Source organism: Hypomesus nipponensis, chromosome 26 (assembly GCF_054491055.1).
Source record: "Hypomesus nipponensis isolate SF chromosome 26, ASM5449105v1, whole genome shotgun sequence".
In the NCBI taxonomy this organism is placed as follows: Eukaryota; Metazoa; Chordata; class Actinopteri; order Osmeriformes; family Osmeridae; genus Hypomesus; species Hypomesus nipponensis.
The window spans coordinates 11,160,001-11,172,721 of NC_140386.1; the positions used below are offsets into that span (position 1 = coordinate 11,160,001).

The 12,721-nt window shown below is 49.4% G+C and overlaps 2 protein-coding genes across 8 annotated transcripts in view; both read left to right on the forward strand.

Moving 5' to 3' along the window:
* The window catches only part of ssbp4 (single stranded DNA binding protein 4), a 27,388-nt gene extending 20,064 nt beyond the window's left edge, over positions 1–7,324 (forward strand). Inside the window, exons 6-18 of one of the 2 annotated variants that reach the window (XM_084692585.1) lie at positions 106–180; positions 927–986; positions 1,353–1,419; positions 1,497–1,564; positions 1,740–1,795; positions 2,170–2,215; positions 2,305–2,340; positions 2,468–2,522; positions 2,974–3,044; positions 3,144–3,222; positions 3,504–3,532; positions 3,745–3,846; positions 4,742–7,324. In XM_084692585.1, the coding sequence (XP_084548711.1) occupies positions 106–180; positions 927–986; positions 1,353–1,419; positions 1,497–1,564; positions 1,740–1,795; positions 2,170–2,215; positions 2,305–2,340; positions 2,468–2,522; positions 2,974–3,044; positions 3,144–3,222; positions 3,504–3,532; positions 3,745–3,846; positions 4,742–4,882 (885 nt within the window). In that variant the 3' untranslated portion in view covers positions 4,883–7,324. Of the gene's footprint in view, positions 1–105; positions 181–926; positions 987–1,352; positions 1,420–1,496; positions 1,565–1,739; positions 1,796–2,169; positions 2,216–2,304; positions 2,341–2,467; positions 2,523–2,973; positions 3,045–3,143; positions 3,223–3,503; positions 3,533–3,744; positions 3,847–4,370; positions 4,529–4,741 lie in introns of those variants that run through there. The other variant, XM_084692586.1, reaches the window with a different exon arrangement.
* A 272-nt stretch (positions 7,325–7,596) lies between these two features.
* On the forward strand, positions 7,597–12,402 carry fkbp8 (FKBP prolyl isomerase 8). 6 transcript variants are annotated; one of them, XR_014750751.1, is made up of 11 exons: positions 7,597–7,721; positions 8,248–8,482; positions 8,701–8,870; positions 9,392–9,480; positions 9,634–9,854; positions 10,070–10,242; positions 10,360–10,437; positions 10,807–10,941; positions 11,592–11,843; positions 12,059–12,101; positions 12,301–12,402. XR_014750751.1 is itself a non-coding variant. In XM_084692587.1 (9 exons), the coding sequence occupies exons 2-9, from the start codon at positions 8,248–8,250 to the stop codon at positions 11,676–11,678; spliced, it is 1,188 nt and encodes a 395-aa protein (XP_084548713.1). In that variant the 5' UTR covers positions 7,597–7,721; the 3' UTR covers positions 11,679–12,402. The 6 variants fall into 6 exon arrangements, 2 of the variants coding, with proteins under 2 accessions (XP_084548713.1, XP_084548714.1); XR_014750752.1 differs by having other exon boundaries at positions 11,592–11,814; XR_014750750.1 differs by having other exon boundaries at positions 12,059–12,402.
* Positions 12,403–12,721: the final 319 nt, after the last annotated feature.

A 12,721-nucleotide genomic window follows, 5' to 3' on the forward strand; every position in this document is an offset into this window, starting at 1 on the left:
CCTCCTCCCTCTCCCTCCCTCCCCCCTCTCCCTCCCTCCCTCCTCCCTCTCCCTCCCTCCCCCCTCTCCCTCCCTCCTATCCTCCCTCTCTCTCCCCTCTCCCAGGCTCCTCCAGGCTCTCAGCCGTCTCCACACTCTCAGCCTCCTCCACACAACCCCATGATGGGGCCTCATGGCCAGGTAAGGTACACTTTGGTGAGTGTGTGTGTGAGTGTGTGTGTGAGTGTGTGTGTGAGTGTGTGTGTGAGTGTGTGTGTGAGTGTGTGTGTGAGTGGGTGTGTGAGTGGGTGAGTGTGTGTGTGTTTTCCAACTTCTGTATCTGATCTAGGTCTACTGTCTCTCATTCAACATGCTGACAGCATCCATCCACCTTTCCTTCTCTCTCTCTCTCTCTCTCTCTCTCTCTCTCTCTCTCTCTCTCTCTCTCTCCTCTCTCTCTCCCTCTCTCTCTCTCTGTGTCTCTCCTCTCTCTTCATCTCTCTCCTCTCTTTCATACCCATCCACTCTTTCTCTCTACACCTCTCTCCTTCTCTCCTTCTGTCTTTCTCTCTGCTGGATGTTGGAATGGAGGGATGATGTTCTGTGATGCTACAGCTACCCCGGCTGTCATACCCGGGTACTGCACCAGAGGGGAGAATACCATGTACCAGAGATACAACATCACAGTATTAGCTGTCATACCCGGGTACTGCACCAGAGGGGAGAATACCATGTACCAGAGATACAACATCACAGTATTAGCTGTCATAACCTCCACCTCCCAGACTAGTGAAATAGACTTTTAGAAACATATGATCAACATCATCATAAAAATAACAGAAACATAACATGATATAATCAGAATAATAACTTAGTGTGGAAGAACATGTGGAATACATACCTTTTTCTCCTCTCCCTCTCTCCCTCTCTCCCTCTCCTCCCTTCAGCCTTTCATGTCTCCACGGTACCCAGGTGGACCTCGCCCTGCACTCCGAATGCCAAATCAGGTACATTTACTCGCCTGGAGGCCACGCCCCCTTACCTGTCTCAACACCTGATCAAACTCTGTCTGAGTTTACTGTGTCTGGGAGGTTACACCTTCACAGCTTGTCATGGTTACACCTTCACAGCTTGTCATGGTTACAACTGGCACTTCTATGGCAGATTATATTCATTAGGGAAATGTATTGAGATCTAGATTTAATCCTCTCTCTCTCTCTCTCTCTCTCTCTCTCTCTCTCTCTCTCTCTCTCTCTCTCTCTCTCTCTGTCTCTCTCTCTCTCTCTCTCTCTCTCTCTCTCTCTCTCTCTCTCTCTCTCTCTCTCTCTCTCTCTCTCTCTCTCTCTCTCTCTCTCTCTCTCTCTCTCTCTCAGCCTCCAGTGGGAGTTCCAGGGTCACAGCCACTTCTGCCAAACAGTCTGGACCCCACCAGACCTCAAGGTACACACACACACACACACACGCACACACACATCTTGATGCCACACACTAACACACTGTCCTCTGTCTCCTCCCAGGACATCCTAACATGGGGGGTCCCATGAGGATGACAGGGCCCAGGGGGATGGGGGGCATGGGCCCACAGGTACAGACGCACACACACACACTACACACACACACACACACACACTACACACACACACACACACACACACACACACACAAACACACTAAACACACATACACACACACACACACACACTAAACACACATACACACACACACACACACCCTCCTGACTGTGTGTCCTCTCTGTGCAGAACTATGGTGGAGGCATGAGGCCTCCTCCTAACTCCATGGGTCCTGGGATGAACATGTGAGTCACTCTGATGAATGAATGAACATGTGAGTCACTCTGATGAATGAATGAACATGTGAGTCACTCTGATGAATGAATGAACATGTGAGTCACTCTGATGAATGAATGAACATGTGAGTCACTCTGATGAATGAATGAACATGTGAGTCACTCTGATGAATGAATGAACATGTGAGTCACTCTGATGAATGAATGAACATGTGAGTCACTCTGATGAATGATTGAACATGGAGCCACTCTGACGAATGAATGAACATGTGATGAATGAATGAAGTGAAACCTCTGCACCTCTGGGAACAGCTCAGTTTGTCTGACAGTCTGCTTCCTGTTTCCTGTCTGCTTCATGTTTCCTGTCTGCTTCCTGTCTCCAGCGGTCCTGGAGGTAGAGGTCCCTGGCCCAATGCCAACGCTAACTCAGTACGTCACCTTTGTATTCTGGAGTGTCTTTGATGACTCCTGACTCATCAGGCTGACTGATGTTTGTGCTCTCCCTGTTTCCTCTCTAGATAGCGTATTCTTCTTCCTCTCCGGGCAACTATGTGGTAAGTCCCCCTGCTGGTGGTGAGGTGTGCTGCATCACATTGACCACTGACACAACTGGAAACACGTGCATGTTTTCTCTCTCTCTCTCTCTCTCTCTCTCTCTCTCTCTCTCTCTCTCCTCTCCAGGGTCCTCCAGGGGGCGGAGGTCCACCAGGAACTCCCATCATGCCTAGCCCAGGAGGTGAGTCTCCTTTCTCCTCTCCTCTCCTTTCCCATCCCTCCTCTCTCCTCTCCTCCTCTATCCTCCTCCCCTCTCCCTCTCCTCTTCTCCTCTCCTGCTACTGTGTAGAGGTAGTTATTATTTATACACCCCGAACCCTCTATTGTGGTGAGTTGCCCCGGCAACTCGTGTTCACACAAGAGACTGGAACACATTTTTCCACTGCAGTCGCCAGGACTACACACATACACACAGACATACACGCACACACACGCTCACACACACATACACACACACGCTCACACACACATACAGTAGAAGGATGTGTAAGAATGGACACATAAAAGCACCAAGCACACCAACAAGGCAACTTACAAACAGCAGACTCACAGTGTGTGTGAGTGTGTGCGTGTGGGTGAATGTGAGTGTGTGTAGGCTGTAAAGGTGATTGTGGTGGTGTTTGTCCTGCCAGACTCCACCAACTCCAGTGAGAACATCTACACCATGATGAACCCCATCGGCCCAGGAGGGAACAGGCCCACGGTGAGACCGCGGGAGGTTGTCATGGTTACGTCATGTCCCTGCACCTCTGTGTCTCCCTGTGTTGCCATGGCAGCATGTTCTGACTGTGTCTCTCTGCAGTTCCCCATGGGTCCAGGTCCGGACGGTCCGATGGGCGGGATGGGATCCATGGAGCCACACCACATGAACGGGTCGCTAGGTAGGTGTCAACACCACGGTAACAGGTTGTGTAGGCGTGAGCAGTGTCAGTCTGCCCTCTGGTGGTCAGCAGAGAGAACACGTCTCTCTTCAGGACAGGGTGATGAGGGAACAGACGTTAACTGGATCAGACAGGTTCACTTCATCAGTAAGGGGGATGAAATCTGATCTCTGTCTCTTTATCTCTCCTCCTCTCCCTCCCTATCTTTCTGTTTATCTCTACCTCTTTCTGTATCTCTCTCTATGTGTCTCTATGTCTCTCCCTCTCGCTCTCTCTCCTAGGGTCTGGTGACATGGATGGGTTGCCAAAGGTGAGGCTCCTCTGTCATGTGACAGCAGCATGTTGATATGAACGCTGTGACCATAGAGACGAGAGCAGGAAATATGAATCCCTGTTGAATCCAAATGCTACAGTAACCCTGCCGCTACCGCATGATCCAGGAGGCAGACTGGAGATATGTACTGGATTGGACACTCGATATATTGTGATACACTGACTGACTGATGTTCTTTGATGTTCTAGAATTCTCCCAACAACATGGCTGTCATGAGCAACCCTCCCGGAACCCCTCGCGATGACGGGGACATGACAGGGAACTTCCTCAACCCATTCCAGAACGAGAGTGTGAGTTTCTAATGCCTGGCCCCTCCCACACCTGGCCCCTCCCACACCTGACCTAGCCCCTCCCACTGCCTGCAAGCAGACAGCATGGTTGCCCTCGGCGATGTGGTTGCCCTCTGTGACATGTTTGTTTATACCTGCTGCTTCCTGTGACTACTGCTTCCAATGCAGAGCTGTTTTCCTTCCATCCCTTCATCCCTCCCTTCATCCCTCCCTCCCTTCATCCCTCCCTCCTTCTAGCCCTGCTGTTTTACAGCCTCAGATTAGTGCACCTGGCCACAATGCATGAACGGCAAATATTTACTCACACACACACACACAGACACACACATACACACACAAGCATACAGCGTGAAGCTGGTTGAAACACTGAATGAAGTTGCTTATTGCTTGGATGATATTTAACTGTGTAGACTGACATGAGGAGTTACTATAGTGTTGGCTTATCTGTTTCTCCCCTCCTCCCCTTCCTCCCCTCCTCCCCTCCTTCCTTCCTTCCCTCCCTCCCCTCTCTTCTCTCTTCGCAGTATTCACCCAACATGACGATGAGTGTGTGATTGCTTTTTTTTATTTTATCTTTTTATTTTTATTTCTTAATCTCTGCCCCCCCTCCCCCTTCCTGGCACTCCTACCACGGTGCATCTCGCCTCCTCCCCCTCCTCCCCTTCCTCCCCTTCCTCCCCCTCCTCCCCCTCCTCCCCTTCCTCCCCTTCCTCCCCCTCCTCCCCCTCCTCCCCCTCCTCCCCCTCCTCCCCCTCCTCCCCTTCCTCCCCCTCCTCCCCCTCCTCCCCCTCCTCCCCTTCCTCCCCCTCCTCCCCCTCCTCCCCCTCCTCCCCTTCCTCCCCCTCCTCCCCCTCTTCCCCCTCCTCTCCCCTGGCTTGGCGTGTCCCTGGACCAGCGGGCCCCTCACCTCGACGCCGCGCCTCCCAGCATGTGCAAGATGGGGGGCGGGAACAGGAAACAGTCACAGACACACAGGAAGGGACTCTACACAGACTCTCCCTGCCTGCCAAGCTTCCTCACACGCCCTGGGCAGTAAGGGGTCACCCCCCCCCCCCTCCTCAGATGACCCCTGACCCCTGAGTCCATCCTGCTGCCGTGCTCACCGCCTCTCCTCAGTCCTTCAGTCTTTCACTCCAGTTCCCAAAATGCAGCAGAGGAGTCTGGGGGGCCGGAGGAGGCCTGTCCCCACGACGACAGCGTCCTGCTTCTGAGAGCGGAAAGCTGAACTAGTGATGTCATTAAGGGCAAGGACGTTGTTCATTTAATGTTTATATTTTGTTGGTTATGTTATTAATCTGATGTTCCTAGAGGATTTGTCTTTTTGGGGGGGGATGATGTTGTTAGGGACTCCAGTGAAGGGCACATTGTAATATCAGCATCAGCTACTTCAGAAGAAGCACAAGGACATTTCTGTTTACACGTGTTGGATGTGTTTAGTGTCTAGTCGGTCAGCTCCTCACACAATGCACCTCTCCTGTCTGGTCGCAGGTCTGCCTAGGCGGCTGCTTTCTGCTGCAGACGCTTGAGTTTAGTTTTTTGTTCTCAGTTTTCTGATGTAGAACTTTGTCTGTAAACCTCTCTACACATCCAAGTGTTCTGGGGTTCCTTCATGATGTCCAAAGCTTGGTGTCAGCTTCATCTTCAACTCCTCACAACAAGTCTAGGAAGTTTTTATAATTGCTGTTGTTTGGTTTAGACTGAAGTCACATTCAGACACTGTTGTTGCTGTTGTTGATTCTAGTTAATTCCTTTGTATTATTTGATTTTAGTTACAAATTCTATGAAGTGTAATCTGTGTATTTATGTGTGTGGAAAACAAGCCCTTTGAGTCTGCACATCCAGACAGGTTCTGTCTGCTGCTGTGTCCAGGTGCTGAGACACCAGCGAGTCTCACAATCACTCTGTGACATCCCACAGCGAGGGTGCCATGACGAGCTGACTGTCACCTCGCTACAACTGAATCATCGTGGCCTGGGTTAGCCCAGGGTAGTCAAGGGTTAATCCAGGGTGAGTCCAGGGTGAGTCCTGGGTGTGGCCTGGGTTAGCCCAGGGTAGTCAAGGGTTAATCCTGGGTGAGACCTGGGTTAGTCCTGGATGAGGCCTGGGTGAGTCCTGGGTTAGTCCTGGGTTAGTCCTGGATGAGTCTCGGGTTAATCCAGGGTGAGTCCTGGGTTAGTCCTGGGTCAGTCCTGGTTAGTCCTGGGTTAGTCCTGTATGAGGCCTGGGTTAGTCCTGGTTAGTCCTGGGTTAGTCCTAGGTTAGTCCTGGGTTAGTCCTAGGTTAGTCCTGGATGAGGCCTGGTTTAGTCCTGGTTAGTCCTGGGTTATGAGGAAGATACTTGGTTGACAGCTGGGCATGGCTCGCCCAGTAGTGAAGCTCAAGTTGTGAAGAGAGGGGCGTTTGGTTGGTACCCTCTGAACCCTCCTGGGAAAGGAGTTCTGAGAGCAAACATTTTTGTATTTATCAGACACCCCCCTCCACATGAACCCATTACCAAGACTGCCCTCTCCTGGATTTCTTTATTTGTAAATACTGTAAAATGCATTTTGATATCATTGACATGTTTTTATATGTCAGTCACTACCAATGATTACAGCTAAAAGTAAATTATAAATTAACCGTTCGTGTTTTTCATAATCCAGAGACGCTTTATATCTTGTTCCATCTTTATGACAACTAAAACTAAAATTGAGGGGGGAAATTTGACTATATGAAAAATGACTAAGAACATGAAAACCTTAAAGCTCCGCAAATGTTCACTACGGAATGCTTGGAGGACACGGCGCCACTGTGCGGGATTAGTAAAGTGACATATAAGAGAGATTTCTGTGAATGATTGAATCTCTAATGTGAAAATATTACCCACGTCCTTGTCCCAGCGGACTGATCAACGGACAACATAACAACGTTTTTAATATGAAGGAATTTTTATCGATTTAAGAAAACTTTTCAAATAAAAAAAATACTTAAAAACCTCATTTTAAATTAAGAATAGATCACATGTAATACTTATGAGAAAACTGTGTCCTTTGCTATTCACTTCTGCAACAGCGCTGTAAAGATGGATCATGTCTGATCCTGTCTCCCGCGCCTGTGTGTATATCATGTTGGCCATCTCTGTACCGCCATTGTGATGTACAATACTGTATTATTAGGAAGATGTGGGGTGGGGAGTTGGGGGGGGGGGGGGGGGGATTGGAGAGGGAGCGGACATATTGATTTTTCTGTACCGTACATGGTCCTTTCTGACGACACGGCAGTATTTAATAAGAAGCAGTCAGTCTCTTGGGTTGGCTTTGTAATTCATGGTAGGGTAGTCAGGATCTTGTGTTAGGGATAGCTGTCTTGTGTAGGTGATAAAGATACCATTGTATGTTTCTTTATATTGTAAAGGTTTCTTTAGACTGAAAGAAAAACTGATAATTTGCTTATCAAGAAAAGAAACAACTGCATCAATAATAAATGTATTTGATTTGTAGTCATTGTCTTAAGTCATCAGTAACACTGACAGTCAACGTCACACGTGGTGCTTAATACATTAAACGCAGAAGATAACACAGTCCTTCAGTGTTAGTAATCTTGATCCTTTATATTTGAAAGCATTTATAAAGAGTAAAACCAAATTTCTTACACATTTCTGTTGCTGTCTTGTTTTTACAGTCTATGGTTGCGGTCCATGACAAATTTAGATTTAGTTATTCCATTGATGGATAATTCGACCAATAGCAGAATTGTTTACAGAAAGTGGGCCAATAGAAACACAGGAAGCCTCAAGGTGACCAGGAATTGCTGGCGAGCTGTCACATCGGTGGGAACCAAGGAAAAACACCAATATAGCAACCAAACGCTTCTTCTCTTAACAATTTAGTTTGAAGGTAAGAGTTTCTACAATCGTGTCTGGTCTTATACTAGCTCGTATAATTGAAATTAATTTTGAGAAATGCATTTGGCTAGCCGAGTTGGATGCTTGGTGCGTCTGAACAGCAACAACAACAGTGCTTGCGAAAGCTAACGTTACTAGCTATGCTAGCCTGTAAGGCTGAGGAAAGCAACTTGCTAGAAAGTTCTGGAAACGTCCCACTGGATACTTGGGCCACATGGGATCATAACGACCCGCATCTCATAAACATGTATTTTTGTTGATGTATAGAAGGCACTATTTACCTGTTTAATTGAACTATTAACTAGCTTAATACCTGATTTAGCTATGTAGTCTGCTTAATATTCCTAGTATTACGAGGTAAGTGAGGATAACTAGTAGAGCTACAGTAGTTGCCTGTTGAGTAAGGTACGCCGTAATTTACGGTTAAACGAGAGAATTCGCAATACGCACATTCAATGTTTGTGGACCAACCGACCGACACATTAGCTTCGTCGCTTGTTTTTGACTCAATTCGACAGATGAGCGACACGGAAGAGCTGAACGGGGCCGGTGACAAGCAGGACTCGATCCCATCCGCCAAGATGTCTGGGCGAGCATCGTTGCTAGACAGCGGGGAAGACTTCGAGATTCTGGACGATGAAGACGTGGACGACCCTCCTCCGCTGGAAGACGCCGGAGGAGGCAAAGAGGAGCCGGCTGGCGAGGGGGCGGCAGCGAGAGAAGCTCCAGTTGATGAGTGGATGGATGTATTAGGTACGTAAGGAGTGATGGCATGATCTTTGTTGTTTACCTGTTTACGGTTTGATCCAGTGTACATGCTGGTGGCTAGTTGGTGCACGTGTCAGTAATAATATACTTTTATATGACATTTTCTGACATTCTCACTGGTGATGGGTGTGTGACTGAGCAGCTGATTGGCTGAGCTGTGTGCGTGGGTAAAAGGCAGCTGATTGGCTGAGCTGTGTGTGCAGGTAACGGACAGCTGCAGAAGAAGGTTCTGGAGGCGGGACAGGGCCCAGACAGCAAGCCCCAGAAGGGCCAGCAGGTGACGGTCCACCTAAGGACCAAGCGGGCTGATGGAACCCTGATTGCTGATGAGCCAGAGCTCTCCTTCACCCTGGGAGACGGAGATGTCACCCAGGTAACTAGCATCCAGGTGTAGCTAACCAGGTGAATACTGACCAGCTGTAGCTAACCAGGTGAATACTGACCTACTGTAGCTAACCAGGTGAATACTGACCAGCTGTAACTAACCAGGTGAATACTGACCAGCTGTAGCTAACCAGGTGAATACTGACCTACTGTAGCTAACCAGGTGAATACTGACCAGCTGTAACTAACCAGGTGAATACTGACCAGCTGTAGCTAACCAGGTGAATACTGACCAGCTGTAGCTAACCAGGTGAATACTGACCTACTGTAGCTAACCAGGTGAATACTGACCAGCTGTAACTAACCAGGTGAATACTGACCAGCTGTAGCTAACCAGGTGAATACTGACCTACTGTAGCTAACCAGGTGAATACTGACCAGCTGTAACTAACCAGGTGAATACTGACCAGCTGTAGCTAACCAGGTGAATACTGACCAGCTGTAGCTAACCAGGTGAATACTGACCAGCTGTAGCTAACCAGGTGAATACTGACCAGGAGTGTTCCCCAGGCACTGGACTTGACTGTGCAGCTGATGGAGATGGGAGAGAAGTGTCTTGTCCTCACCGACTCCAAATATGCTTACGGCTCCGTGGGGAGGTAGGGAGGCTGCCTAGCAACACGCAGTCCACTGGTGGACTGTTAAATGTCATTATTACGGGTAGAAGATTCACCTTTGGGATCTGCCATGTTGCTGGGGTCTGGGAGAGGCTCAGTCTGAGGTCTGTGTCTGGTGCTTCCTCCCCCGGGTAGTGTGGAGCCGGCGGTGCCCCCAGGGGCTGAGCTGGGCCTGGAGGTGGAGCTTCTGGGGGCCTTGGAGCCCCCCGACCTGGAGCTGCTGCCCCCGCAGGAGAGGAGCTCCTTGGCGGGACGCAAGAGAGAGAGAGGCAACTACTACTACCAGAGGGGGGAGTACGCCTTCGCTGTCAACTCCTACGCCATCGCCCTGCAGATCACGGAGTCCTCGTCTAAAGGTCAGAAGCTTGCCTTGGTGCTCAGCCCTGCTGGTCACCTCTTACCGTTCATCCAGCATGAGTTTATCTGAAGCAGCGTTCAGGTGGGACCATCCCAGCCTCACCCCCACCAGGGTGCATTGGGAAGAAAACCCAGTAAAGACATTCCTCTGTGGGTGGGAAGTAGGTGTGTGTGTGATGAAGGTGTTGTGGTTGACTGTGATGTGGTGTTCCAGTGGACATCCGCCCCCAGGAGGAACAGGACCTGCTGGAGGTGAAGGTGAAGTGTCTGAACAACATGGCGGCCGCCCAGCTGAAGCTGGAGCATCATGATGCGGCGCTGCGCTCCTGCGTCGCTGTCCTCGCACACCAGCCAGACAACATCAAGGCTCTGTTCCGCAAGGGCAAGGTGGGAGGCCTTAACCCTGTCTGTCTGCATATCTGCCTGTCTGCCTGCCTGTCTGCCTGCTTGCCTGTCTGCCTGTTTGTCTGTCTGTCTGTCTGACAGTGGTATGTCCTTCTCCAGGTGCTGGCCCTGCAGGGGGACTATGCTGAGGCCATCAGGATCCTCCGCAGAGCTCTGAAACTGGAGCCAAGCAACAAGGTACATTCCCATTCTCCTCCCTCTACTCCTCCTGGGCTGGTTGAGAAACAGTACGTTTCCAGAAGCTGTAGTTCCCACCTGTGACCAGCAGGTGGTGCCAGTGTCCTCCTCATGGCAGAGGAGGCGGGCTGGAGGAAGTGTGGACTCAGCACTTTGGCAGGTCTGGCTGGAGGCTGCTTGGGGCTGTAAATATAGAATGGCCTGGGGGGGGGGGGGCAGCACAGGATGTGGTGTGTGTGAGTGTTGCAGGCCGGTGGTGAGATTGTGAATTCCAGTATGTGGACAATAAATTGAGGCGTTGGGGAAGGAGGGCAGGATTCCAGCGATGTAGAGTGTAACCCTGCAAGTGTGTGTGTGTTTTCCTGGAAGACGATCCACGCTGAGCTCTCCAAGCTGGTGAAGAAACACTCTGAGCAGAAGGGGGCGGAGCAAGCCATGTACAGGAAGATGCTGGGGAACCCTGACAGCTGCAGTGACCTGCAACCCCCCAGCTCCAGCTCCTGGGTGAGACCTCACCTGGGGGAGACCAGCTCCTCACCTCACCTGGCGGAGACCAGCTCTCTGGTCTGACTGAAATAGTGAGCGGATGTATGTATACTAACCATCCATCTCCTCTCCTTCCATCCCTTTCCTTCTCCTTCTCTCTTTCTCTCCTCCTCCCCTCCTCTCTCCTCCTCTCCTCCTCTCTCTTCTCTCTTTCTCTCCTCCTCCCCCTCCTCTCCTCCTCCTCTCCTCCTCTCCTCTCTCTTCTCTCTTTCTCTCCTCCTCCCCCTCCTCTCCTCCTCCTCTTCTCCTCTCCTCCTCTCTCTTCTCTCTTTCTCTCCTCCTCCCCTCCTCTCTCCTCCTCTCCTCCTCCTCTCCTCCTCTCCTCCTCTCTCTTCTCTCTTTCTCTCCTCCTCCCCTCCTCTCTCCTCCTCTCCTCCTCTCTCTCCTCTCTTTCTCTCCTCCTCCCCTCCTCTCTCCTCCTCTCCTCCTCTCTCTTCTCTCTTTCTCTCCTCCTCCCCCTCCTCTCCTCCTCCTCTCCTCCTCTCCTCCTCTCTCTTCTCTCTTTCTCTCCTCCTCCCCCTCCTCTCCTCCTCCTCTTCTCCTCTCCTCCTCTCTCTTTCTCTCCTCCTCCCCCTCCTCTCCTCCTCTTTCCTCCTCTCCTCCTCCAGGGAGTCAGTTGGAAGTGGTTGTTTGGTGCCACAGCAGTTGCCATTGGAGGTGTGGCCTTGTCCGTGGTCATCGCTGCCAGGAACTAGACCTCACTTCCTGGTTTCCTGAGTGCTCCGGAATGGGAGTGTGGACTCCAGGCAGTGCCTTGACCCCTGACCCCATCAGGAGAGGAAGGGCTTGCCCTCCTCTTCCTCTGCTCTCTGACTACAAAGATTGAGAGTTGTATGTGACAAATACTATACAATCAAAATGTATGTGGGAGTACCATATATGTATGTATATATGCCATACACTAATAGTTTATTTGCTGCCAATGTTTTGAACTCATGTTTAGAGATTTATGGTGGTGATTGAATAATGAAATGAGCACTAAAATGTGATTCCAGAATAGCTAGTGTGATTAAGGTCCTATATTTTTAAAGACTGTACAGTTCTGTAATTTGCTCGTTATTTTTCTTTATTCCAGAGGATGAGTGAGGGTTAGTCAATCCAGCATGATGAACACCAGAGTAAGCAAAGATGCTGTGATATCTGTGATCTCATCTCCCACTGCTCCCGGGCATGCAGGTTCTCTCTCATCCTGCCCCTGCCCCCCCCTCCCCCCTTTATAATATTTATGTTTCTTTGGGGTTGTTATATTCCTGTTGATTGCTTTGTGTCTGGTGTTTAATTCCGTTTATTTCAGTTTATTTATTAGATTTGTATCAGTTTGTTTTACAGCCCACATTCCGCCTCAGAGCCCCAACAACTTCACATTCCCAGAATTTATTAATTTTCTCAATAAAAGTTTCTTCTGTTGTTGCCAGTCAACCTATTAATTTTGTGTCAAATCTGTTTAAGTCTAATTATTACACTCTAACACTCTATTGCTCCACAGGCTGGGACCTGTAAGTGTCGCATGTGTATTTTTCCCAACATTTTTATATTTAACAAAATAGTCTGCAGATTTAAAAAAATATTTATTTTCTATTTTTTGTGTTGTGAAATCTTATTTTTGGAATGTTTACATTTTAAACAATAATTTAAGATGATATTACCTCATATGCACTACTGAAAATTGTCTTGTCCTACTAACGTGTAAAATATGAAAAGCGTTGGTTTAGTGGGGCCTCTTGATGCCCACAGAAGC